Source organism: Urocitellus parryii, chromosome 9, assembly GCF_045843805.1.
Source record: "Urocitellus parryii isolate mUroPar1 chromosome 9, mUroPar1.hap1, whole genome shotgun sequence".
In the NCBI taxonomy this organism is placed as follows: domain Eukaryota; kingdom Metazoa; phylum Chordata; class Mammalia; order Rodentia; family Sciuridae; genus Urocitellus; species Urocitellus parryii.
Window position 1 is genome coordinate 5441758 of NC_135539.1, and position 27320 is coordinate 5469077.

The 27320-nt window shown below is 42.3% G+C and overlaps 1 protein-coding gene and 1 non-coding gene across 5 annotated transcripts in view; both read right to left on the reverse strand.

The window, feature by feature from the left end:
• Window positions 1-440: 440 nt before the first annotated feature.
• Window positions 441-27320, reverse strand: part of Hmox2 (heme oxygenase 2) — a 30316-nt gene continuing 3436 nt past the window's right edge. For 3 of the 4 annotated variants that reach the window (XM_026385333.2, XM_026385335.2, XM_077802478.1), the window contains exons 2-6: window positions 5437-5558; window positions 3157-3274; window positions 2312-2803; window positions 1246-1372; window positions 441-1158 (exon numbers count right to left, since the gene is read on the reverse strand). In XM_026385333.2, coding sequence (XP_026241118.1) covers window positions 1031-1158; window positions 1246-1372; window positions 2312-2803; window positions 3157-3274; window positions 5437-5522 — 951 coding nt within the window. In that variant the 5' untranslated portion in view covers window positions 5523-5558 and the 3' untranslated portion in view covers window positions 441-1030. Of the gene's footprint in view, window positions 1159-1245; window positions 1373-2311; window positions 2804-3156; window positions 3275-5436; window positions 5559-6759; window positions 6880-27320 lie in introns of all 4 variants that reach the window. The other variant, XM_026385334.2, reaches the window with a different exon arrangement.
• Window positions 11948-12052, reverse strand: LOC113180583 (U6 spliceosomal RNA). The gene has a single exon (XR_003300488.2). It is a non-coding gene; the product is annotated as a U6 spliceosomal RNA (small nuclear RNA).

The following is a 27320-nucleotide window of genomic DNA, read 5'->3' on the forward strand; positions in this document are numbered from 1 at the left end:
TTGGCCTGTTAAATGTGAAGGTGGTAAGTTTCAGTCCATAGTTTTTAAAAAGACTTTCACCACCATATAATCTTTTTTTTAAATAAAACTTTTTACAAGTGGTAGATTCCTACTAATAAAGATATTTAACCTCACACTTATATTTAAGAGACAGTGAATTGTTTATGTTTTTTTAAAGTAGGAAACCTTCAAAGTGTTTGAGTTAAAAAATCACAGGTCCAGATAGCCATTAGGATATCTGTGACAAAAGTGGTCAAGAGAGATTGTCTTGGGGAATGGGTGCTAGGGGATGACCAACAGTGTCAGAGAAGTACATGAGGTCAGGAGGAGAATATAGTGGGTTTTCAGGACAAGAATGTCCACATCCCCATATGGATACAATACCCATTTCCCAGTGGGTTATTAGGGTCTAGGAAATAGCTTTACTGACCCCGTGCCAAGAAGGAAGAAACATACAGAGTGCATTTTATTGAATGCTATAGCATTTACACAGACCAGGGGAGGGAACAGCCCAGGCTTGCAAATCTTTGAGAGCTCTTGACTGAGAAGGAGCTCCCAGGGCCTCTGAGGTGGACAGGATCCTGGTTTCAGCCCACCCTCACCCCCAAGTCCCCAAGAGAAGCTGAGAAGTTGAACAACACTGTTTAACCCCTCAACCCCACAGAACTCAGGCATACTGGCTAATAGGGCTTACTCCCAACAGGGCAAGGACATATTTTCCTAAGTACTGTGAAGATAGAGAATGAAGGGAATACACCTAGGGCTCAAGGTGCAGAAGCCATGAAGCAGAGGGGGTTCTGGGTTTGCCCTACTGTGCCAGCTGCTGCCAGGGTGATATCCTGTATACCTGGTATGCATCTGGCCTACAGAGAAGACGCTGTCAGGCAGAGCTAGCATCTAGCTTTTATTGGTTGCTTATTTTCTCAAACCCAGCATTTAAAAAAAGTCACCTGAGGCGGTAGTTTAGTGGGGTAGAATGGGGTAGGACAGAGGTCACTTGGGAGGACTCCAGCATGGCATGATGGGTCCTTCACATGTAGTACCAGGCCAAGAGTCCAGCAGCCAGGGCCACACCAGCAGCCAGAATGAACTGGAGACTGGGCTTCCTCAGCACAGCCATGGCTGTCCGGAAGGGGCAGCTGCTGCCCTCCAGGGCACCTGCATGTAGTGCAACAGGAGACAGGGCATCAGTGGGGGCCACTGACATGCCTGTCCCAGGAGGGAAGCATGGAATCCACAACCTACCTTTGTCTTGCTGAGCAGCATAGAAGGGGCATTTACGTACATCTCCCTTTCCGTCGTGCCCAGGGAGCCCATCCTCCAGGGTCTCTCTGGCCAAAGCAGAGCCAGCCTGGTCCAGTTCATTGAATATCTGAGGAGCACAGATAAACTGAGCCATCTTGGACTGTGCAGACTTTGCTTTTGGAGCTGATTTCCTCCCCACCTACCCCCATCCCAAATGGAGGTGGAGCAGGTGCACTTACTCAGCAGTGCCAACTAGACAATCTAGCAGCCCCGGTAGGTGGCAATACTACTGTACTTCTCCCTAATGGGAATCTGGGAAGTGTGGCCACATTTGCTGGTGGCACCCCAAGGCCGCCAATCATGATGGGTCTTCCCTGGGCACTGTTCAAAACATACCCCATGCCACCTGCCCCTGAGGACACTGAACAGCGAAACTACCAGGCCACCAGTACTTCCCCATTTCTAGTTGCTAGTCATTTTTTAGCAAGGAACAGCAAAATGGAAATGAGAAGAGCCCACAGTAGGACAGACCCATCCTGGGAGTCCACAGTAGAGGGCTTCTGGGGACTGTTCAGCCTGGCTGATACTGAGGAATGTCAGACCACCTGTGGCTGGGGGCAGAATTAATCCTCAAGAGTTCAGCCCTAACCAAAGGCTACTTGTAAATAGTTATTCTCCTTCTTGATCCTTGGTGATAATCTGTCTCGAGCTGAATTTACCAAGCAAGACTTTTCATAGCAGTCCTTGCTAAAAAAGAAGGAAATTATCTATTCCTCAATTCTGGCATTGGCATCCTGTGATGAGATGGAAGAAGACAGCCCCACTGTTTCAGCACCCTCTTCATGCTGGGGCCTTGCCCTTCCCAACACTTATCCACAAACCTCTACCAAGCCAGGTCTCCATGCCAGAAGCTATCCACTGGGCCCATGCCCTTTGGTGACCAATTTGGTTCCATTGCCTCTCTCCAGAGAAGATACTACAGTCTATCCTCTTGCCACTGATGCCCTCCCAGGAAGCTCTGAATTTGCCCCCACTATCAAAGTGTAACCTATGCACCCAGCAATACCTGCATGTTGTACTCAAAGGCCTTGTTGGCCTCCTCCACAATCCTCTCTTTGGTCTTCAAATTCAGGTCTAGGGCATTCATCCTGGACCGGTAGAACTGTTTGAACTGCTGGGCATTGTCCACATGCTCAAACAGGTAGAACTGGGTCCCTTCCCCTGTGCTGGGGAGTTTCAGTGCCCGCTGGGCCACCTTCTTCAGCACCTGGCCTCCTGAGAGGTCTCCCATGTATCGGGTGTATGCATGGGCCACCAGCAGCTCTGGCTCATTCTGCCCTATATAGTGGATCCGCTCTACATACTTCTGGGCAGCCTCAGAGCACTTCACCAGCTCCTCCCAGTTTTCACCAAAGAAGTACTCCATGTCCTTGGTCAGTGCCTCCTTTCGGTGCAGCTCCGTGGGGAAGTACAAGGGGGCAAAGGCTGGGTGGTCCTTGTTGCGGTCCATTTCCTCCTCAAGGGCTGAGTATGTGAAGTAAAGTGCAGTTGTAGCCAGCTGTGGGGGTGACAGGAGACCACAGGAAAAAACTGCAGGCCAAACTGGCAACTCCCAAAGCAACACCCCTTTCTAGTCCCAACACCCAAATGTGACCTATTTTTATATAGTGAATTAGTTAATACACCCAGGAAGCTTTTGTGTTTCTAAAAGGAAAAATATGGTGAAGTCTTTGAAACACCTACTTTTTGCTTCCTTTACATTACTATGTTATTCCATTTAAGCCAGGAAAACCACAGCTTAACACTAAGAAAAACTGAACATGGTATTCCCTCAGAATAGTTCTGAGGGCACTCAAACCCATCCCCATATGAAAGTCTGGAACCCAATCTTATCTGACTGAGGGCACAAACCTTAAATAGCTCTTTCTTAATGTTGCCTTTCAAGAAATCCTTGACAAACTGGGTGTTTTCTGCCCGGTCATGTGCTTCCTTGGTCCCTTCCTTGAGAAGCTCAGAGAGGTCAGCCATTCTGCAGAGATCAGATGTGTGTGTGAGAGCCCTTCCTAATTCCCCAGAAAAGATCACAGAAAAAAGTCCAGATCCCAGGGCAACTACTTGCTGAACTGTAGGCAGAGGCTGCTCCAACACTTCTGCATAAACAGCAGGGGCCACAGGGCAAGCAGACAGTCTGCTCAGGAAACATATAGGTAGACTGTGGCCTCCACAAGACTCTAGGTCTAAGTGTCTTATGCTAGGAACCACCCAAATGAATGACGTTTTGATTCTGTGGCCACCTAGTGTCCAAAGAAATTCACACCTCTTATCCCACCAGTTTGCTGGCTTCTCCAAGAACATGCTCCCCTGTGGAAATACGGATCTTCTGAGGCAGCCCTGCTGCCTTCCTACCACCATGTGTCCAGTCTCTTCAGGACTATATGTGGCTCCATGCATAGGAGGATGAGAAGAAAACAACTGAGAGGCTGGGGCCAAATGCTTGGATTTGTGTTTCTTAACAAAATCACACAAGAAAACCAGACACAGTGGCACATGCCTATAATTCCAGCTCCTTGGGAGGCTAAGGCAGGAGAATCAAGTTTGAGGCAGCCCAGGCAACTTTGAAAAACCTTGTCTCAAAATAAAAAAGGGGACTGGGGATATAACTCAGTTGGTAAAGTGCTTGCCTAGCATGTACAAGACCATGGGTTTAATCCCCAGCACCACACACCCCAAAAAAAAAGATAGATAGATAGCAGCAGAGGACTAGGGATATAGTCCAGTGGTAAATACTTGTCTAGTAATTGAGAGGCTCTGGGTTCAATCCCGAGCACCACATACACATACATACAAATCACACAGTAGAAATTGTGCTGATAGATGACAAGGTAGAAAATATGACCATAAAGATGATGGCATCTGGGCAGGGCTCACACATTCATGTATTAGAGTGAGAAAAACTTGGCCTGGGGGCTGGGATTGTGGCTCAGTGGTAGAGTGCTTGCCTAGCACTTGTGAGGCACTGGGTTTGATTCTCAGCACCACATTAAAGGTCCATCAACATCTTTAAAAAAAAAAACAAAACTTGGCCTTACAATTTCAAAGCCAGCCCCAGCAACTTAGCAAAGCCCTAAAACAACTTAGAGACTCGTTCTCTAAATAAAATACAAAAAAGGGCTGGGGATGTGACTAAATGGTTAAGCACCCCTGGGTTAAATTCCTGGATCTAAAAAGGGTGGGGATGGGCTGAGGATGTAGTTCAGTAGTAGGGTGCTTTCCAAACGTGTGAGGCCCTGGGTTCAATGCCTAATACTGGAGGGTTGGGGAAGCCAATGACAAGGCTCATCAGGGCTCTAACAAAGGGCTAAGAACAGTACAGAGCAGAGCCCAGTAATTTAAGCCTCAGAAAGAACTTGTCCTAATAAGAAAAACCCTGCCTTAAAGAACAGTTAAGAGGTTCAAGTCCTAGGAGAGGAATACAAGTTCAGTAGAGTAGGCAAAGGGGACTGGAAACAGAAATGAATGTAACATAACTTTCCTAGGTACACACATGAATACTCACCACAGTGAATCTCACCATTATGTATATCCATAATTAATTAATTTAAAAAAACTATGGGTAAATGACAGAAAAATCAATAGAGGAAAAAAGTAAAGGGTGGGGAGAAATGAGAAGGAGAGGTACTGGGGTCAGAATTAGAACAAGCTATATTCCATGCTTGTAGAACTATAGTCAAAATGGATTCTAATGTCATGTATAACTAAAAAGAACCAATGGAGGCAGGGGTTGTGGCTCAAGGGTACAGTGCTCACCTAGCACCTGAAGCAGCAGGTTTGATCCTCAGCACCACATTAAAAAATGAAATAAAGATATTGTATGTCCAACTACAAACTAAAAAATAAATATTAGAAAAAAAAAAAGAACCAACGGAAAAAAGAAAGGAAAAACAGAGTCCAAATCCTAAATTTTAAGGAATGGAAGACACTGTAGAGGAGCCAGTTCTGCCTAATTACCCTTTCTCAGCCCAGATGAAGTGGCCAGGGACTTGGAGTCCTTCAGTGCCAACCAGGCATCCCAGGATCCATAGCTCAGGACCAATACCCCTCCCCAGTGCCTCCAGCAGACTAATCCAGGTGTGTTGAACATGGAAGGTGGTGGGACCACCTGATCTGATGCTGCCAACCCCCAGTACTCACCTGGTATGGTTTTCCTTTTCTGGGGCCACAGAGTTCTTTTTCTCAGATTCATCTACTCCCTCAGAGGTCTCCACTTCTGCTGACATTGTTGCTGAGCAGTTCTTGATGCCCTGACAATGGTTCTGTAGAGACACAAGGAGTCAATTATTTAACATCCTTGGCAATCACTTCCCAAAATACCTGCCTTTTCTGCTCTTCTCTGAGGGAATGTAACTGAGAAAACACCCCTGTACCTCAGGGTTGTTTTCTTTACAATAAATCTGTGCTATTACTGAGACCATATATAAATATGGACAAATCTGAACATGGAAAGTAGATTAGGTAACAGTACTGTATTGATGTTGAATTTGTTCTGAGGAAATGCACAGAAACATACCATCTACAAATTACTGTCAGAAGTTCCAGAAGAGGGTATAACCATGCATCTGTGTGGGGCAGGGAGTTCAGGTGCATTCCCAAGCAAGACAGCATATTAGGCAAAATGCAGACAGAGAATCTGCGTATACAAGAGTTCTTTGTACTATTTTTATAATTTTTTGTAAGAAATTAGATCAAAATAAAAAGCTACCAAAAAGCATAAAAGAAATACAACATCATTGATTTTAAAAAAATAAATTAAAAAGCTATAGCACAGTGGCTCTCAGCTTGGCAAGCAACATAAGGCTTCCATGTCACCACAATACATCCTACATGAAGGTAGCTAGGTGGTCTTGTTCAGAGAATAGTAGAAGCAGGGTGTTAGACAGAATTTAGTTAAGTCAGGCTGTGCCCAACGCCATACTGTATAGCAGAGCAGTTCACAAGGCACCCAGCAAGCCCATATCCATTGCATTTGAGTCACCTAGTGACTACACAGAACTCTGATTGGCTGAAGAAGTTATTAGCCAATCGATTCCTTCACCTTCTGCAGAGGCTGAACATTCATCAGTAAGGATATAAATAGTCCCACAACACGAAAAGCTCATCCTCAATCCCTGGAGGCTTCAACTCTAGCAGTGTGAAGGGCAGCCCACTCAGGAAACTTTATAGATGAACAACAGACCAACAACAGTAGCACCAACAATAACCTCACTCAAAGACAAAACGACCAACATTGGGGCCATGTCAGGCCTCCTCAGGCCACAATGGGCCAAGCAAAGAAAAAAAAAAAAAAACTTAGTTTTCTACTTCAACCAGTTATTTACTGAACATTTTCTACATGATCTACCCAGAAAGAGTGTCAAGAGGGACAAAGAAGTGTAAGAAATGGTCTTTTAAATGGCCAAAGGCATAAAGAAGAGGAGAAAACCAAGCTGTCTTACCCCACAAGTTACTGGTACATACCCTCCCTGAGTTTCCTCCAGACACCTAGTTACATTTTCTTTGTTATCTTTTGGGACATTACAATGCGTAATTTGCTCAGCACAATCTTTCAGAATTTTCTCTTGACTTCAGATTCAGCATCTATACAATGGAATTAATTAAAGAAAATTAAATGAGAACAATAGAAGCACAATGCCTGCTATGTGGTAGGCACTCAGTGAATGTTACTGCTTATACCTGTGATTTTCTTTAGTTCTATTTATTCATTCACTTATTTTGTGGTGCTGAGGATCAAACCCAGGGTCTCATACATGTGAAGCAAGTAAGCTACATCTACAGCCCTACACTGAATTTTGACTTAAGTTTAGTGATAGCCAAAAATGCTCAAAAAATAAATAGCAAAAAAGAAAATGGAACCGTCTCTTGAATCCAAAGTAGACACATCTTTCTGCATAATACTGATGAACTATAAGGTGCATAGAATTGTCTAGAAAAATGAAAAGGGAGGCAGTTATCAAGTAAGGGGAATGATATGTGGAGAGGCCTCCTGGAGAAGGACCCCCAACAACAGAGTCTGCAGATCAAGGAACACTACGACAAACGCAGAAATGGGAAGGTTCACAGATGGAATGAGGCTATCCAGCTGTGTGTGTCCTTTTATGAAGGGACTGAGGCAGGCTTTTCCCAGCTGCATAACTTATTCTTCAGCCCCACACAAGTGCTTCTAAGAACTTTTCCACAATTTATCTTCTTGTATAGACTTCTTTTCCCCCTAGTACTGGAGATGATGGAGTACTAGGGATTGAATCCAGAAGCCCTCTATTGCTGTGTCACACTCCCAGACCTTTTTGTTTTTAGCCAGGGTCTCCCTAAGTTGCTCAGGGTCTCACTAAATTGCCCAGGCTGGTCGCAAACTTGTGATCCTTCTGCCTCAGCCTCCCTGCCCCTCCTCAGTTGCAGGGATTACAGGCATGTGTCGAACTCAGCTTACAGTACTAGGGGCTGAACCCACTGAACTACATTCCCAGCCCTTTTATTTAATTTTATTTTTTTGAGAGACGGGCTCAATAACTTGCCCAGGCTGGCCATGATCTCGGGATCCTCCTCCCTTAGCTTCCTGAGTAGCCAGGATTACAGGTGTGACTTAGACTTTTTTTTTTTTTAAGAGAGAGAGAGAGAATTTTTAATATTTTATTTTTTAGTTTTCAGCGGACACAACATCTTTGTTTGTATGTGGTGCTGAGGATCGAACCTGGGCCGTACGCATGCCAGTTGAGCATGCTACCGCTTGAGACACATCCCCAGCCCGTGACTTAGACTTTTAAAAAAGAACAGCTATGCCCCACACCCCTGGAGACTCTGAGACCAAGATGTGCCTCCAGCCACAGAGTACTCAGACAACAGAGAGGCGAAGGGAGTGCTAGGATGGGAATGGTGGGCTGCCTAGAAGAGGGAGGGGCACAAAGGGTCCCAGGGCCTCTAGACAGCACTACCCTACTGAGAAAACAGCCAGGCACCAAGTACTGCAGATCCCAAGCTGCTTATAGTTGAAGCAAAGACAATAGCAAGTGCACAGATTACCAACTGTGGTAACTTAGGTAAGCTTCCTGCTATGTGTACCTAATTATGCCACACAGCAGTGACCGTGTACATGATTAAATCTGATCATTAACTGTGTTTTATTCTCTGGGAGAATGTAGTCTATTTGAACAACAAGGTCTTACTTAAAAATACAAAAGGGGAATGGTGGTGAATGCCTGTGGACTTAGCTATTCAGGTTAAAGCAGGAGGATCACAAATTCAGGTTACTCTGGGCAACTTAGCAAAACCCTGCCTCAAAAAAATACAAGGGGCTAGAAGCTGGTGTTGTGGCCCCGCAGTAGCGTGCTTGTCTAGCACGTGTGAGGCCCTGGGTTCGATCCTCAGCACCACATAAAAATAAAAAACAAAATAAAGGTATTGTGTTCAACTACTTCTTAAAAAAATAAATGTTTAAAAAAAAATACAAGGGACTAGGATGTAGTTCAGTTGGTAGAACATTTGCCTTGCATGTGAGAGGCCCTGAGTTCAATCCTTAGTACCCCCCAAAAAAGGGAGAGGAGCTGGCTTCCACTGGTGCCCATTTTGGCATTTTCTTTTTCTGAGAAGCACTTTATTTGTGCCATTTACCCTCTTCAACCTCTTGTCTACTTGCCAGCCCCAAATTCTGTCTACCCAGCCCATAAGAGTCTAAACTTTGGCCCCAGGGGCCAGATCACAGCTATCTTCTCCACTGCTGTAGCTCCAAAACCTGAAAAATGCTAGGTTCTAATAAATACTTGAGTAAAATGAAAAAAATCCAAGTCAAAAAAAAGGAAAAAGTCTCATGCATATCATCAACACAGGTTTAAAACAACAGCAATGGGCCAGAGGAATAGTTCAGTGGTAGAGCACTTGCCTAGCATGCAGGAGGCCCTGGTTTTGATTCTCAGCACCATAAACAAAAAAACAATAGCAAAAAGTAATCTGCTCTCCACTACTAGTTAGCATGTTCAACCCTGGGTGGTACCACCAGGGCAGGCAGCCTGTGACCATGGCCCTGTGGCTGTTCACTTTCTCAAGGGAGTGGCCATGTCGTGTGTCACTAAGAGGCTACCTTGCAACAGTGGAAACAGAATTATCTTCAATCTCTGAAAAGATACATGTCCAAACTCAGTCTGGCCCAGTTCTATACTTGAATCCTTTTTTCTTTGCAAGAACCACTGGAATTCGTAGAAAATTGGGAGCTAAATTATAAATGTAGGGCCTTTTTTTTTTTTTTTTTTTTTTTGCGTTGGTGGGGGTGGCGCACAATGGAGATTAACCTAGGGGTAATTTACCACTATTTACCACTGTGCTTTGTTCCCAGCCCTTATTATTTTTTCAGTCAGAGTCTTACTAAGTTGCATAAATCTCACTAAGTTGCAGAGACTGGCCTTGAACTTGCAATCCTCCTGTCTTAGCCTCCAGAGCTGCTGAGATTACAGGTGTGTGCTATGGCCCAGCTATACTTCAATCTCTCTTATCAACAAGAAGTTACCCCAAAACACACTTCAAAAACAAAAGAATAAATTCCACTCTGGAAAATACACCTTGAGAAATATTCATATAATCTGTATCAAAATAGTAACAGCCACACTCTTATGTTAGAAAACAAATCATATGGTCTAATGGCAAAGGCTTGGATGCTCAAAGGGCAATAAGTAAGCAAGGGAATGCTAGCACAGCCCTGACCAGCTGTCAAGTCAGGAACTAGTTGCATTCACCCAGGGAAAAGCATATATAAACTTATTTTTTAAAAATCCAAAACAATGACTAAAATTGTGTACAAACGTACAATATATAAACCAGTATAGAGGCACAAGTGTAATCCCAGCAACCCAGGAGGCTGAGGCAGGGAGCTGCCAGCCCCAGCAACTTAGAGAGGCCCTAGGCAACTTAGTGAAACCCTATGTTAAGATAAAAAACAAAAAGAACTGGGGATGTAGCTCAGTGGTAGAGTACCCTTGAGTTCAATTCCCAGGGCCACTAGGAAAAATATATATATATTAGGTAAGTATGCTGACAATAACAGGAAGGGAATTTGGAAAGTTATAAGAACTTTTTTCTTTTTGTTGGGCTTCTTAGCCAACTGGCTGCTGCTTTTATATAAAGTAACCAGATTTTCTTGGAAAGAATAAGGGAAATAGGGAGGAAAGGGAACAAAACTATAGGGAATGAAAGGGAAGTGAGCCCAGAAAAGAACTGTCCAAGCAAATCAGCTAAGGTCTGTCCTGCACTAACTAATCAACAGGAAGTCAACCCTGAACCTCCCTTTGATATTACCAATGGCAGAAAGGTCACTCTGCCCTCTTTCCCATTTCAGAAAATCATGATCCTCTGTAAAATTTACCTCCTCTACTCCATATTTATCTATATAATCCTAGCTATTTGCTTGGACAGCTAATTCTCATTCTAACACCTATTCTGACCAAAGCAGCAAGTTCCTGTTAGACCAGCCCAGCAGATGCAGAATACTCATATCAAAGCCTTTACTCCTGGTAAATTCCAATCTCAGGGCACTAGGGCTTCTGAAGCCACACATACATTGTTTGAAGAATCCTCCTTCCTGGAGTTACAAGTCCAGAAAATTTCACAAGGTCAAGTAGCTCAAGGCACAGCAGCTGGCAGAAATAATCTAAGGAGCATGTTATGATTCATTTCCCATCTAGAGATCCAAGAAGCACAATAATAAACACTTCTTTTTCTTTGCCCTGGAGAAACTGCAACTGAAGGAAGGGAACAGGTTGCTGAGCTCAGCCAGAACAGAAGAAAAGGGATGGCAGGGTGACCTGCTCCCTGGAGTTCTAGAACAATGCTGCCAAGCCTCTGATTCACAGGATACTGACAACAGTGACCAGCTGATGCTCATGACATGCACATTCAAAGGGAGGCTAAGTGGCTGCTTAGAGACTTCTGCTACTGGTTCCTTTCTTGTGGAACAGCTTACAGCAAAACATCAGGATTCATACCATCGCACTGGTGGGAGTCCCTTGTCTGCTTCCTAGAAGGGTGTCCACAGCTCAGAGTTCCTATAGAAAATTGGAACTCCTATACAAAACTGGCACCATATCACTACATGAGACGAATATCATCCTGTTTCCTCAGTTAAACTAGAAACTTCCTAAAAAACAGATCAAGATTTTCCTCAGGGGCTGGGGATGTGGCTCAAGCGGTAGCGCGCTCGCCTGGCATGCGTGCAGCCCGGGTTCGATCCTCAGCACCACATACCAACAAAGATGTTGTGTCCGCCGAAAACTAGAAAATAAATATTAAAAAATTCTCTCTTTAAAAAAAAAAAAAAAAAAAAAGATTTTTCTCAGACTCAAATTTATCAGGGTCCAACATCATGTCCAGCACCACAGGGAGCCTCCAACTTGAGTTATAACTGTTGCAATGCACAAACACAATGTCTAAAGAGACTAGCTAAATGAAAGTTTTATGTTGTAACAACAAATAACTTTTTGGTTTTGGTAGTGCTAGGGATTGAACCCAGGTATCCTGCATGCTAGGCAAGCACTCTAATCACTAAATTGCACCTCCAGGTTTTTTGTTTGTTTGTATGGTTTTTTTTTTTTTTTGGTAGTTTTATTTAAGCACACACACATAAAAAAAAATGCACATGAATTGTCTATTCATTTTCTTCACTGTGCAAAATATAAAATGCTTCATGAATGTGTCATCCTTGTGCAGGGGCCATGCTAATCTTCTCTGTATTTCTCCAATTTTTTAGTATATGTCCTGCTGAAGCAAGCACCTTCCAGTCTTTCTTACTTCATTTTGAGGTAGGGTCTCCCTAAGTTGTGAAGCTGGCCTCTAACTTTTTGATTCTACTGAGTAGCAGCTGTGTGCCACTGCACCCAGCTTATATTATTTCTTTATGGTAAAATCAAAAACTCACTTTTAATTTTTTTAATAATTTTGAAATACACATTAAACTATAGTCACCTTGTTGTGCAACAGATCCCCAGACTTAATCTTCCTAACCAAAATTTCTACTCTTTGACCAAATTTTGTCAGTTCTTTTTTTTGTGTGTGTGGGGGTGGGGTGGGGGGTAGGGTTACCAGAGATTGAATACAGAGGCACATGCCCACTGAACCACATCCATAGCCCTATTTTGTATTTTATTCAGAGACAGGATCCCACTGAGTTGCTTAGCACCTCACTTTTGCTGGGGCTGGCTTTGAACTCGTGATCCTCCTGCCTTGGCCTCCTGGGCCACTGGGATTACAGGCGTGCGCCACCTCATCCGGCAACGTTTTGTCTATCTTTTTCCATCTCCCCACCTGGTGACCACCTTTCTTCTCTTTACTTCTATGAGTCTGACTTGTTTTTTACCAATTCAGGTGTAAGTGGGATCAGGAAGTTGTTTTGTGGCTTGCTAATTTCATTTAGCATTATGTCCTCTATAGATTCATCCATGTTGCTGTAAATGACAAAATATTATTCTTTTTTAAAGCTGAATAGAACTGCCTGGTGCATGCACCTCCCATTTTATTTTTATTCATTTATCAGCTGATGGATACTTAAGTTGTTTCCAAATCTTGGTTGTTATGAATAATGTTGCAATAAACCCCCGGAATGCAGGTATTTCTTTGACATAATATTTTTCATTTCTTTTTAGATATATACCAAGTAATGGGACTGCTGGATCATATGGTTATTCTATTTTAGTTTTGGAGGAACTTTCATACTGTTTTCCAAAATGGCTATACCTATTTGTATTCCTACCAGGTGTTCCTTTTCTCCACATTGTCACCAGCACTTGTCTTTTAGTCATATTCTAACAAGTGTGAGATGATATCTCATTATAGTTTTAATCTGCATTTCCCTGATGATTGGTGATGTTGAACATTTCTTCATATATCTGGCAGCCATTTGTACATATTTTTGAAAAATGTTTGTCTGGGTCTTTTACCCCCACTCCTTTATTTTTGGTACTGGGATTGAATCCAGGAATATTTTTATCACTGAACTACATCCCAGTTGTTTTTTGAGACAGGGTCTCACTAATTGTCGAAGCTGGTCTTGAACTTTGGATCCTTTTGCCCTCAGCTTCCCTAGTCACTAGGATTAGAAGTGTGCACCACCATGCCTAACCTTATCCATTTTTACATGTGGGTATTTGTTCTCTTGTTATGGAGGAGTCTGAGTTTGGTATATACTTTGGATATTATCCTCTGATGTATGATTTGCAAGTATTTGCTACCAAATCTGTGAGCTGTCACTTCATGCTGCTGTTTCCTTTGCTGTACAGAAGCTTTATTTGATGCAGTGGGGAAGGGGTCCTGAATTTTCTAACTATTGACTTGTTTATATTTTGCATTGTCTCTATGCTAGCCAAGGCCATTTTCACCCCTTTGGCCCAGCTAGGGTCTCATTATAGATCTTGCCCTCCCCCAGCTCTTTTTTTCCCCCCTTATAAATTTATTTATTTATTTGTTTGTTTGTTTATTTATTTATTTATTTTGATTAGTTGCTCAAGACAATTCCCCCAGCTCTCTTGACATCAGGTCTGGCCCCTAATTCCCCAGCACCTTTCTGACCCCTCCACATGGCCCAGTTGCACTTCCTCTGACCCACTGCCCAGTGAGGCTGCTCCTTACCTGTATGCCTGTGACGGAATGCACTCCATCAGGCCCTGGTTCCTACTCTCAGCCAGCTTTGGAGGAAATGAGGCCTCCAATCATTTTAGTTTCTCTGGTCATTGGTACAGCTTCCTTCCCACAGCCCAAAACTGACTGGTCTTTAAATCCAAGATTAAATTAAACTGGGCTGGGGATGTGGCTCAAGCGGTAGCGCGCTCACCTGGCATGCGTGCGGCCCAGGTTCGATTCTCAGCACCACATACAAACAAAGATGTTGTGTCCGCCGAAAACTAAAAAATAAATATTAAAAAAATTCTCACTCTGTCTCTCAATTCTCTCTCTCTCTCACTCTCTCTTTAAAAAAAAAAAAAAAAGATTAAATTAAACTCAAGACAAGGGATAGTTCTGTATACCATCTAGCAAATGGATGTACAGAGGAGATTGTGACCTGTTTTCTGCTCTAGGTAAACAAACACCAGGCAGGCCCTGCCCTGTCTCAGACCTCAAGCAAGCTGGAATATCTGGAGTGGAAGGGAAAAGCTCACTATCACTATCACTTTATTGGATTAATTTCTGGGTTCCCACTTACTCCTAATTATTGCTAGAAACCCAACTTGCCTTCAGAAATGGGAAGGCAGCTTGGCCCTGCAAAAATAACATGGTCTTTAGAGCTAAAAAATTTGGGTTTGAGCCAGGCACAGTGATGCATGCCTGTAATCCCAGCAGCTCAGAGGCTGAAAAAGGAGGCTCTCAGCCCAGCCTCAGCAACCTAGCAAGGCCCTAAGCAACTCAGTGAGACCCTGTATCAAAATTTAAAAAGGCTGAGGATGTGGCTCAGTGGTAAACTGCCCCTGGATTAAATCCCTAGTAATCCCCCTTCCCCCTAAAAAGAAAGAAAAATGTGTGCTTGCCATCTGAAGTCCTAATATTAAGTAGCTCCTGAGAGTACATGTGAGAGTATATAAATCATAACCTCCTGAAACCTGAGTTTCCTCATCCATAAAACTAGTAATAAAACTCTTCACTTTACCTTCTCAAGGATACAGAAGGACTAAGTAAACTAATGGGCATTACAGTGTTTCAAGAATGCAATGCTGCCTCAAATGTAGCTCTCTTACTGAAAAAGTCACTGGTGAGAACAAGTAGCTGGGTGACTATGAAATGCTGAGGAAGAATTAGAAATTTAGAGAATTTAGATAATTCTAGGCAGGTCATACCAGATGAGCCAGTTGACCACTACAGGCTAAAATACCCACACTACAGGTGCTACTCAAAGCTGGCTGAGAGCAGGATGTTGGGAGCAGTAGACAGGCCTGAATCAGCTCTAATGCAAACAAGTCTTGATAGATAACAGGGGCTCTCAAAACTACATCATCTAGGTCAAAAGCTGCTGAGTTTCTAAACTAAATGGCCTGAAGACTCCTCTGAACTCTGGTACCACCACTCCTCAGGAAATCTTATACACAAGCCTCACCCCTTTCTTTTCAATCACTGTAGGAATTCAATCCCACAATTCATTCAACCAATGACTATTTTTTTAAATATTTATTTTTTAGTTATAGTTGGACACAATACATTTATTTCACTTATTTATTTTTATGTGGTGTTGAGGATCAAACCCAGGGTCTCACATGTGAGGCGAGTGCTCTACCGCTGAGCCACAATCCCAGCCTCTCACCAATGACTATTAATGTCTTAATGAAGAAGATGATCAGACAGGAAATCCTGGGAAAGTGGGGACTGCAGGGACCAAAAAACACTGGAATCAGATTTACTAAATATACACTTGCAAATGTGAGCAAAAAGCAAGGATGAAGCAAAATAACCGTCAGACTAGGGATGCAGCTAAGTTGTAGAGCACTTTCCTCAGGCCCTGGGTTGGATGGATCCCTAGCACTTTTTTTTTTTTAAGTTGTAGTTGGACACAATACCTTTATTTTATTTATTTATTTTTTTAATGTGGTGCTGAAGATTGAACCCAGGGCCTCGCACATGCTAGGCAAGCACTCTACCACTGAGCCACAACCCCAGCACTCCCTAGCACTTCTTACAAAACATAAAAACTGCCAATCAGTCTAAAGTCAACAACCTCAAAAAAACTGACATCAGGGCTGGGGCTGTAGCTCAGTGAAAGAGCGCCTGCCTGGCATGCATGAGGAACTGGGTTCAATCCTCAGCACCACATAAAAATAATCAAGATAAAGGCATTCTGTCCATCTATAACAACAAAAACAAACAAACAAACTAACATCAGTTCAGGAAGTCCAAGACTGCCCCTGCAGGCATTTTCTAAATTGGGGGTGGGTAGGTATGTTCATCTTGAGCATGTCCAAATATAATTGAGCAAGCAGTCAGAGCAGACACTAAAGACAAGATGTGAAACTGAAAACACCCAGCACAACAACAAAGAGAGAGAGAGAGAGAGAGAGAGCGAGCGAGCGCGCGCGAGCCTTCTTACTACAAATGAAATAAAATAAATACAAGATTCACCCCTGTGTGCAAGGAATGGGTCTTGGAACTAAAAAGACAAAGACATTTTAGTCTCATAAGAGGTATAAGGCTGAGAACAGTGGCACATGCCTGTGGTTCAAGCTACCCAGGAGGCTGAGACAAGAGGATTGTAACTTTGAGGCCAGCCTGGGCAACTTCGCAAGACCCTGTATCAAAATATCAAAATTATAAACAATTAAACAAATGAAAAGGAATTAAAATAATCAAAATGAAAATATAAAAAGGACTGGGGATATAGCTCAGTGATGGAGTGTCCCCACTTGCAATCCCCAGACCTGCAATGGGGGAAAATGCTTCTGCTGAGTTTTCTCTTTTTTTTTTTTTTTTTTTTTTGAGAGAGAGAGAGAGAGAGAGAGAGAGAGAGAGAGAGAGAGAGAATTTTTTAATATTTATTTTTTAGGGCTGGGGATGTGGCTCAAGCGGTAGCGCGCTCGCCTGGCATGCGTGCGGCCCGGGTTCGATCCTCAGTACCACATACCAACAAAGATGTTGTGTCCGCTGAAAACTAAAAAATAAATATTCATTCTCTCTCTCTCTCTCTCTTAAAAAAAAAAATTTTTTTAAATATTTATTTTTTAGTTTTCGGTGGACACAACATGTTTATTTGTATGTGGTGCTGAGGATCACACCCAGGCTGCTTGAGCCACATCCCCAGCGCTTCTGCTGAATTGTCATTGTGTAGAACCTAAATGGGCAGTCAGCTCCCAGGTACTTTTCTCTCTACAACCAATTTTAAGCATTAGAAGCTATTCCTTCTGGGCAAAAGGCAAAAGGGGTTGAGGCAGAAGATAGCACCAACTACAAGTGTGATAGACCTGGGTACTATTAAGAACTAAGATCAGGGCTGGGGATGTGGCTCAAGCGGTAGCGCGCTCGCCTGGCATGCGTGCGGCCCGGGTTCGATCCTCAGCACCACATACCAACAAAGATGTTGTGTCTGCCGAGAACTTAAATAAATAAATAAATAAATTTCTCTCTCTCTCTCTCTCTTCTCCTCTCTCTTTAAAAAAAAAAAAAGAACTAAGATCAAGGGTTGGGGTTGTGGCTCAGTGATACAGTGCTTGCCAAGCAAGTGTGAGGCACTTGGTTTGATTCTCAGCACTACAGATATTGCATCCATCTAAACTAAAAAAAAAAAAAGAGAGAGAGAGAGAACTAAGATCAAGAAAATTAACAGAGCTAAAGTCTCTCAGAAGTGAAAAGTCAAGTTGGGACTAAACCTGAGTCATTTTAAATGCAAGGTGATTCCGCCTATGTCTCCAACAAATTCTTACTGGTTCATGCACTGAAATTAGTGGGGTATCACCACAGAATACTAGCCACATGGAAACTACAGGCTGGGGCGGGGGATGCGACTCAAGTGGTAGCGCGCTTGCCTGGCATGCGTGCGGCCTGGGTTCCATCCTCAGCACCACATACAAAGAGGTTGTGTCCGCCGAAAACTAAAAAATAAATACTAAAAATTCTCTCTCTCTCTCTCTCTCTCTCTCTCTTTATAGTCCTGTCATTTCTAAGAAATAAGTGCTTAGGCTCCATTTAAAGAATCATAGCTGGTCTGGAGCTCAGTGGTAGGGTGCTTGCCTAGCATGTGCAAGGCCCTAGGTTCAATACCCAGCATGCAAAATTAATTAATTAAGTTTCAGAGCAAATTCTTCCTGTCCTCAAAAGACTTACCTTGGCTCACTCAGATTACACTGAGAAGATTGTTCCCTGGTGAGGTTTACTTTTGTTAACTGATAGGGCAGCCCAAGGCTGATCCCAAGGGGGAAGATGGAACAAGCCAGCACTCAGTGGTAGAAAGAGGCAGTTAAGCCTCCCAGACCTTGATGGACAATGAAGCCAGGGGCTCTGGGACAGGGAACCAACAGGGAGTCACAATAGGGTCTGCATATCTCTATAGCACCCATCACCAGAGTAACTACAGAGAAACAGAAGATCTGGCTTTAAGAATTGTGATAGAAATATGTTAACAGAAACTTCCTTTAAGATTAGCAATACAGGACAAGGTTTTGGTCAACTAAATGAGGTGGCTCCAATTTCTCACTTTGGCGCTGTAAGGGATCTTTACATGTTTCCACAGGCTTACAGAGTTAGGTATTATTCCCATGTTTCTTTACAGTAATTGTTCAGAATCTGGTGATGAGGAGTGAGTACAAGGATTCCTAGACCAAGGACCAATAACTTTAAATAGCTGGCATGTCCAACATAGACTTATGTCTGTGTTGGCAGGGGACCAAGATATCAGCTACTGGACTTTCCCAGTTCAAGACAGAGTAGTCCTTTCCCAGCACTACTAGCAGGCACTGCCCATACCTGAAGAGCACTGAGGGAAATACAGCAGTCAGTTTGCTCCCATTTTACCTTCTGATTCCTTATCTTAATGAACAGGTATCCACAATTCCTAAGAATGGGGGATCCCCAACTGTTTTCCTCCCTCAGAAGATAGGCCCTGATTTATACATGAATGACAATGTCCCATAGAAACAGCCAGGTCCTAGAGCATAGAAAAAAATGTTCTATAGGAGACCTGGAATTACCAACAGTTAGCTATAACAGCAGTCCTTTCTTCTACTCTAAAAAGCCTCTCAGAGTGAGAGTAGGCACACAAGGATAATTGCTAAGCCAATTAGAGTTCTTTTTAAAGAGAAAGCATTTATAAACTTCACTGTTAATAACAAATTACATGTGACACATCTCATAATTATACTTAAAAGGCAGAAAATCAAAGTGACACAGTGATTACTTAGCAAAAAGACTTTCTACTAACTTTCTAATAAAGCTTTCTTGGGCTGGGGATGTGGCTCAAGCGGTAGCATGCTCGCCTAGCGTGCGTGCGGGCCCGGGTTCGATCCTCAGCACCACATACAAACAAAGATGTTGTGTCTGCTGAGAACTAAGAAAAAATAAATAAATGTTAAAATTCTCTCTCTCTCTCTCTGTCCCCCCCCCCCACTCTCTCTTTAAAAAAAAAAAAAAAAAAAAAGCTTTCTAGATGCTCCAGCTCCTTTCTGAAGTCCTCTAGGAGAAGAGGTACTGCTTTGTTCATGTGAAAAACTTCCACACACATAGACTTGTGTCTGTGTTGGCAGGGGACCAAGATATCAGCTACTGGACTTTCCCAGTGCAAGACAGAGTAGTTCTTTACTTCCTCACCAATAGGAGAAAAAAAAAAAGAAAATTCCCACAACATGGCTTCCCCATCCCAATGGTCACTTAGCACTAACTGTATGAATGCCACATGTGGCTATTAATTTAGATACATATTTAAATATCTGTATTATACATCTTACATCATGAGACTGAATCCCTCCATCTGAAAGTTTTTAGAAGATGGGTTCAACAAGTCTAAAAGCAGGCATTTGTACAGAAATTCTTTCTGTATAGCACAATACTAACATGTTATTACAACACACAAGAACTGAATCATGTATTGAGTTGTGATATCTTTAGAGCCTGACAAGTGGTGGGCACCAAATGAAAGTTAACTGAGCTGAGCCAGCCAAGAGAACTATTCCAATCACACTGAGACCAAGAGGCAACACACAGACATGGTTAAGGCACAGGTTCCTGACATGTGCAACTGAGAGCAAACCATGTACCAGGGTGGCCTTGGACCTGTTACTTAATTTCTCAGATTTCTTTTCTCTGTAATAACAATTCTGAACGTAGTTTGTTGGGAGCCATTCTCACACGTGATCGGGTGCCTCCCGTTGAGGGTCTGAGGCACTTTGGCACATGTCGAAGTTTTTCCCGTCCCTCTCCTGATGAGAGAGCCCATCCGTGTGGGGGTGTGCCTGACCACTGACCCCGGGGACCCAATCGCTGACCCTGACCTTGGAGTGCAGCCCCCGCTCAACCTTCATTGGATGGAATTCTCCCCTGAATCTCTGGTTCCCTAATAAAAGGCTACTCCCCGGCGTGCTCGCTCTCTCTCTCCTGCTAGCCCTGAGTAATCCTTGCTGCCCTGCTGGGCGGCTAGAGGAGCGAACCAGAGAGGGGAGCCCTCTCGGACCTAGCAATAGAATTAAGGTAATTGAGTCTTGTGTTTTTATTTCGATCTCGTCTAACTAACTTTATGCCTAGAACCTCATTAATGAAACCACTGCGCAGGCCGCGTGGTAGAGTAGTTATGAAAATTAAATAAATGCATAGTTCCTGGCTTTACATATTTCTTTCTTTTCTTTTTCCTTTTTTTTTTGGGGGGGGGGCTACTGGGGATTAAATCCAGGGGCACTTAAACCCTAAGTCACATCCCCCTGTTTATATTTTATTTAGAGACAGGTCTTACTAAGTTACTTAGGGCCTCACTAAGTTTCTGAGACTGGCTTTGAACTCATGATCATACTGCCTCAGCCTCCTGGGCCGCTGGAATTACAGGTGTGTGCCACCACACAGGGCCTGATTTCTAAGAATGTTAGTAGGTGGGGCAACATGGCATTGCCCACAGGGACAATGAAAAGGGTCACAATGCCTTCCTGGGGATAGTCCTCATTTGTGTTGGGATCACTAGAAGTTAAACCTATGATTACTGATTTATTGATGAGATAGAACTTAAAACTGGAGAAACCAATCATTTATCAGTCTGGTGTCTGACTGAAAGTAAGCCAAGAATTATAAGATTTAGTTCTGCTTCTCAGGTCTTAGTTCTTGCTGCTACATAGTTGTAGGCCTTCCTGGAACTCCAATGAGTTCATTCTCAGCCAGCAGGAGGGAGAGCAGAAAAGTTCTGAGTCTCCCTTATTTCAGTTAAGAGTAACTCCTATATTCCTTGCTGTATTTTCTCAAAAGAAAGGGGAAAAAAAAAAAAAAAAAAAGCTTGTGTTGATACTAAAAATAAATTCTAGAAAACAATATCAGGGATAATCTTGGTGGTTTGATATTATATTGAGAGCTACCAAAGTAAGCCTTTCTGGGCTGGGGATGTGGCTCAAGTGGTAGCGCGCTCGCCTGGCATGCGTGCGGCCCGGGTTCGATCCTCAGCACCACATACCAACAAAGATGTTGTGTCCGCCGAGAACTAAAAAATAAAAATATTAAAAATTCTCTCTCTCTCTCTCCTCTCTCACTCTCTCTTAAAAAAAAAAAAAAAAAACAAAGTAAGCCTTTCATGATCTATTGTAGCATTTATATCCTGTTATACTTCTTTGTTTACATGTTTGTTTTCCAGATTACAACTCATTCACCTGAGTCTCCTATCATCCAACACAGAGCACATAGCTAGAGTTTCCTAAGTGAATAAATGAGTTCAAGAATGCTAAGTATTATAAAAATTGAGGCACTCTCACAGAGCTGATGACAGTGAACAACTAAAGATGAATCCCAGAAATAAAGAAAACAGCTGGCTAGCGAGCAAGCATTTCCCTGAGCAGCATTTATGGCAAAAATTTCTACAGAAGAAACGTGAATGGATGGTGAGGGATAAAAATGGCCTTGTAGCCAAGCATAGTGGTGCACGCCTGTAATCCCAGGGGCTCAAGAGGCTAAAGCAGGAGAATCACAAATTCAAAGCTAGCATAGCAATTTAGTGAGGTTCTAAGCAATTTAGTGAGACCTTAACTCTTAAATAATATTAAAATAGGGCTGGGGTATGGCTCAGTAATTAAGTGCCCCTGAGTTCAATCCTGGGGGAAACACACACACACACACACACACACACACACACACACACACACACAAAATCAAAAACAAACAAAAAAGAATGAGCTTGTAAGGCCAGAAGTGAAACATGCCTATAATCTCAAACTGCTCAGAAGTTTGAAGGAGAAGGATCACAAATTCAAGGTCAGCCTAGTCAATTTAGCAACATTTGAAAAGGAAGCAGCTCAGTGGTAGAATACTTGCCTAGTATGTACCAGGTCCTGCATTTAATCCCCAGTTCTGCAATAAACAATGAATACATGGTCTTATGGGTGAATCAAACATGTGGTTCTCTGTGCTTGAATTCATTGTTTCATATTTGAAGGAGAAATATTCCATTAATTGATTTTAAACCAGATTCCACACATAAGGCAGAGCACTTTTCAGATTTTGTTCTAAAGTCTCTGAAAGCCGATTAGTAGGAGGACACTATACTACCTTTTTTGTTTGTACTAGGCAGTGAACCTAAGAGCACTCTATCATTAAACTATATTCCCAGCCCCCATCTTTTTTTTTGCGGTGGGGGTGGGAGCAGTATCAGAAATTGGATTTAATTCCCAAGAGTATAATTTTTTATAACTATAATTAATTATAATTTTTATAATTCCCAAGAATTCAATTCCTAAAAATTACCTCAAATTGGAGTAATTAAATTGGGAATTAAATGTAACTTAATGTGCTTGTTTGTGGGCACTGCCTAGTTGAAGAACATGGGAGAAGAACTTAATTCAGTTTTATGCTGATAAACTGCTGGGGGGGGTGGTGTTATTTTTTTCTTTTCAGTAAATTATTTCCATTAATCATTACCAAGGGGAAATTCAAACAGCCCAGAATATCAACTATCAACTGAAGAGTTGATTAGGCAACAATGAATAGCTAACTTTAAAAAAAAAAAAAAGTAGGTAGACAAGATGGGGAGGGCAACTATCCAATAGCTCATACACCAGGAAAAGTAGAGAAGCAGGCTCTCCAGGGTGGTAAGAGGTATTACTCAAGCCTTTTATCAGACAAAATGCTATACAGAAGGCCAATACATAAAGCAAATAAAGGGAAGCTTACAACACAGCAAAGGAAACAATTAGGAATGTGACAAGAGAATCCACAGAATAGGAGAAAATCTTTGCTAGCTACCCTTTTGACAGAAGATTAATATCTACACTACATAAAGAGCTCAAAAAAAATTTACACCAGGGCTGGGGATGTGGCTCAAGCGGTAGCGTGCTCACCTGGCATGCGTGCGGCCCGGGTTCGACCCTCAGCACGACATACCAACAAAGATGTTGTGCCCGCCGAGAACTAAAAAATAAATATTAAAAAAAAATTCTCTCTCTCACTCTCTCTCTCTCTCCTCTCAAAAAAAAAAAAAAAAAAAAAAATACACCAGCCAGGCATGGTGGCACACACCTGTAATCCCAGCAGCTTGGGAGGCTGAGACTGGAGGATCGTGAGTTCAAAGCCAGTCTCAGCAATGTCGAGGCGCTAAGCAACTCAGTGTGGCCCTGTCTCTAAATATAACACAAAACTGGGCTGGGGATGTGGCTCAGTGGTTGAGTGCCCCTGATTCAATACCTAGTACCCCCACAAAGAGTACACCAAAAAAATCAAATAAACCAATTAATAAATGAGCAAATGAATTCAAAGACACTTCTAAAAAAAAGAAGAAATATAAATGGTCAACACATGAAAAAATGTTCAACATCTTTAGCAATTAAGGAAATGCAAATCAGGGCTGGGGATGTGGCTCAAGCGGTAGCACTCTCGCCTGGCATGTGTGCGACCCGGGTTCGATCCTCAGCACCACATACAAACAAAGATGTTGTGTCCACTGAAAACTAAAAAAATGAATAAAAGTTCTTTAAAAAAAAAAAAAAAAGGAAATGCAAATCAAAACTCCTGAGATTTCATCTTATACTAGTCAGAATGGCAGTCATCAAGAATATAAATAATAACATGGGATTGGGGCTGTAGAACACTCGCCTAGCACATGTGAGGCCCTGGGTTCCATCCTCAGCACCACCAAAAAATAAAGGTATTAAAAAAAAAAGAATATAAATAATAGCAAATGCTAGAAAAGATGTAGAGAAAAAGGAATACTTTTACACTGTTGGTGGGACTGTAAATTAGTATAACCACTATGGAAATCAATACGGAAGCTCCTCAAAAGACTAGGCATGGAGTGGGGCTGGGGATATGGCTCAGTGGTAGGGCACTTGCCTAACATGCTCAAAGTCCTGGATTCAGTCCCCAGTACTGCAAAAAAAAAAAAAAAAAAAAAGACTAGGCATGGATATACCAGATACACCACTCTTCAGTTTTATCATAAAGAATTTTTTTAATATTTGTTTTTTTTAGGTGTAGATGAACACAATACAATGCCTATATTTTTATGTGGTGCTGAGGATGGAACCCAGGTCCCACCCGTGCTAGGTGAGCGCTCTACCGCTGAGCCACAATCCCAGCCCCTACCATACAGAATAAAAGTCATCATATACTACAGTAATACATGATACCCATGTTTATAGCAGCAAAATTCACAACAGTCAATTCACAACCAGACTAAGTGTCCATCAATGGACGAATGGATAAAGAGAATGTGATTTATATATATATATATATATATATATATATATATATATATATATATATAAATACTACACTGGAGTTTTAATCGGCCATGAAGAAAAATGAAATTATGTTAATAAGTCAAACTCAGAGGGTCAAGAGTTGTATGTTTTTTCTTATATGGGAAGCTGGAGAGGAAAAAGAAAAACAAAGGTGGGGGGTGGGTGAATATCCTAAAACTCAAAGGGAGATGAGTAGAGGAAAGGGACCAAGTGGTAAAAGGCAAAGAGGGAGGGGGAAAGTCCTGTAGAGTGATATGAGTGATATCGGCCAAATTATATTGTTATATTCTGTGCATGTATAAATATGTAACAACAAATCCCATTAATATGTACAACTATAATAATGTATCAATTTTTAAAAATGAGAGGAAAAAAAGTGGAGTTTCCACTGTTAGAAAAGGGAGGCTTAGCAGCTCAGCTCCTCCAGGCCTCTCAGGACCACTGAGTTTGGCCTACCTTTGCTTAGTTATGGTCTAGGGGAGACTGGACACTCATTAAACAGTTACCCTTTGCCATTTCATATGCCAAGTGACCAGTACCTCTAGGCAGGGCCTCTTAGCCCAAAATGTCCTAAAAACAAAGTAGCAGTGGGAAGCTGAATAGCCACTATTCCCAGGCCTGGGCTCAGGGTACTCCCTACTCTTTCACACATCATTTCCAATAATCCAACAATTCCTTCAAATCTTCATGCCCTTCCAGAAAGCAGGTGGTCTGTCTTCAACTCACTTGTACTTACTTCTAACCCTGAGTTTTGATTCTAATCAGCTGCAATGGATTATATAAGATCCCTGAGGGGCTGGGGATGTGGCTCAAGCAGTAGTGTGCTCGCCTAGCATGTGCGGGGCACTGGGTTCGACCCTCAGCACCACATAAAAATAAAAATAAAGATGTTGTGTCCACCAAAAACTAAAAAATGAATATTTAAAAAAAAAAAAGATCCCTGAGGGCAGACCATGAGCCTTAACATCTCTGCCTCACTCACACTAGCCAAGGAGGGTGCTGTAGCCTCAGACTGTGCCTCATTTCCTGGGAACCAGATTAGACCACTAGGAATATGCGGGAACATGCTGTCCCTTGGACAAGTACTCATGTACATCCCATAATAGCTGGTGTTCTGCGAAAGGCTGTTTATTTACAAAGGAATGTCCTTGAGTCTGTCTTTAGTCTTCCACCTAAATAACTGCTCATCTGAAGATACACAGTTGCACACTCCTGAAGATGAGGCCAAAGGTATTTGCCAGAATAATCCTTAAGACATTTTTGGTTGCATAATCCTTTGAGAATCAGATGAAGGCATGAGATCCTCATTCTAGGATAATCACATTTAAAAAAGTATTGGCTGTCCCATTCACGAGCAACTGTAGGACCCCAAGGTTCATCTGTGGACCCCAAATTTCAGATTAATAATCCCTATTCTAGACAGGAATGGTGGCACATGCTTGTAATCCCAGCAACTCAGGAGACTAAAGCAGGAGGATCACAAACTTGAGGTCAGCCTCAGCAACTTAGCAAGACCTGCCTCAAAATTTAAAAATTTAGAAAAAAGCTGGAGATACAGCTCAGTGGTAAAGCACCTCTGGATTCATTCCCCAATATTATTATAATCACCATTATCATCATCATTTGTAAATAGATGAAATGTTGGAAAACCAATACTGTTTTCCAGTACAATGTGAAATTTATTAGAAATGTAGAAAGAGGCTGGGGATGTGGCTCAAGTGGTAGCGCGCTCGCCTGGCATGCGTGCAGCCCGGGTTCGATCCTCAGCACCACATACAAACAAAGATGTTGTGTCCACTGAAAACTAAATAATAAATATTAAAAAAATTCTCTCTCTCTCTCTCTCTTTAAAAAATAAAAAGAAATGTAGAAAGAAATTTTCAGAGAAACTCAGCTGCATTCACTAATTGACTGTAAAATGTATAATACAGGAATCAACATTTGGGGACTGGGGTTGTAGTTCAGTGGTACAGCACTTGCTTAGCACATGTGAGGCACTGGGTTAGATCCTCAGCACCACATAAAAATAAATAAAGATACTGTGTCCATCTACAACTAAAAAAAATTTTTTTTAAATCAACAACTTGTGTAAAATAAATGAAGGCAATACTGTAAAGATAAAGCTAAAGAGGAACAGAGTAGAGCAGTCAAACAAGTGAAATTTCTTTCAGTATATAATACTGCTATACAAGCAATTTTATATTAAAGGTTCTAATTAACAATCTCTCTCTCTTTGTTGCTGCAAAGAATTGGCACTGTTTCTAGAAGTTCAAAATGTATTCATATACAGAAACAGTGCCTACTCTTGGCAGGGCATGGTGGCGCACATCTGTAATCTCATTGACTCTGGAGGGTGAAACAGGAGGATTCCAAATTCAAGGCCAGCCTCAGAAATTTATAGAGGTCCTAAGCACTAAGTAAGACGCTGTCTGAAAATAAAAAATAAAAAAGGATGGTGATGTGGCTCAGTGCCCCTGGGTTCATCCCCAGTACTTAAAAAAAAGAAGTGGTTTCATCTTGTTTTTACAAACACAAGTCAACTAGACATAATAATTAAAAAGCAGGTAATTGGGGGCTGTGGCTGTGGCTCAGTGGTAGCGCACTTGCCTGGCATGTGTGAGGCACTGGGTTAGATCCTCAGCACCAAATATAAACAAATAAGAA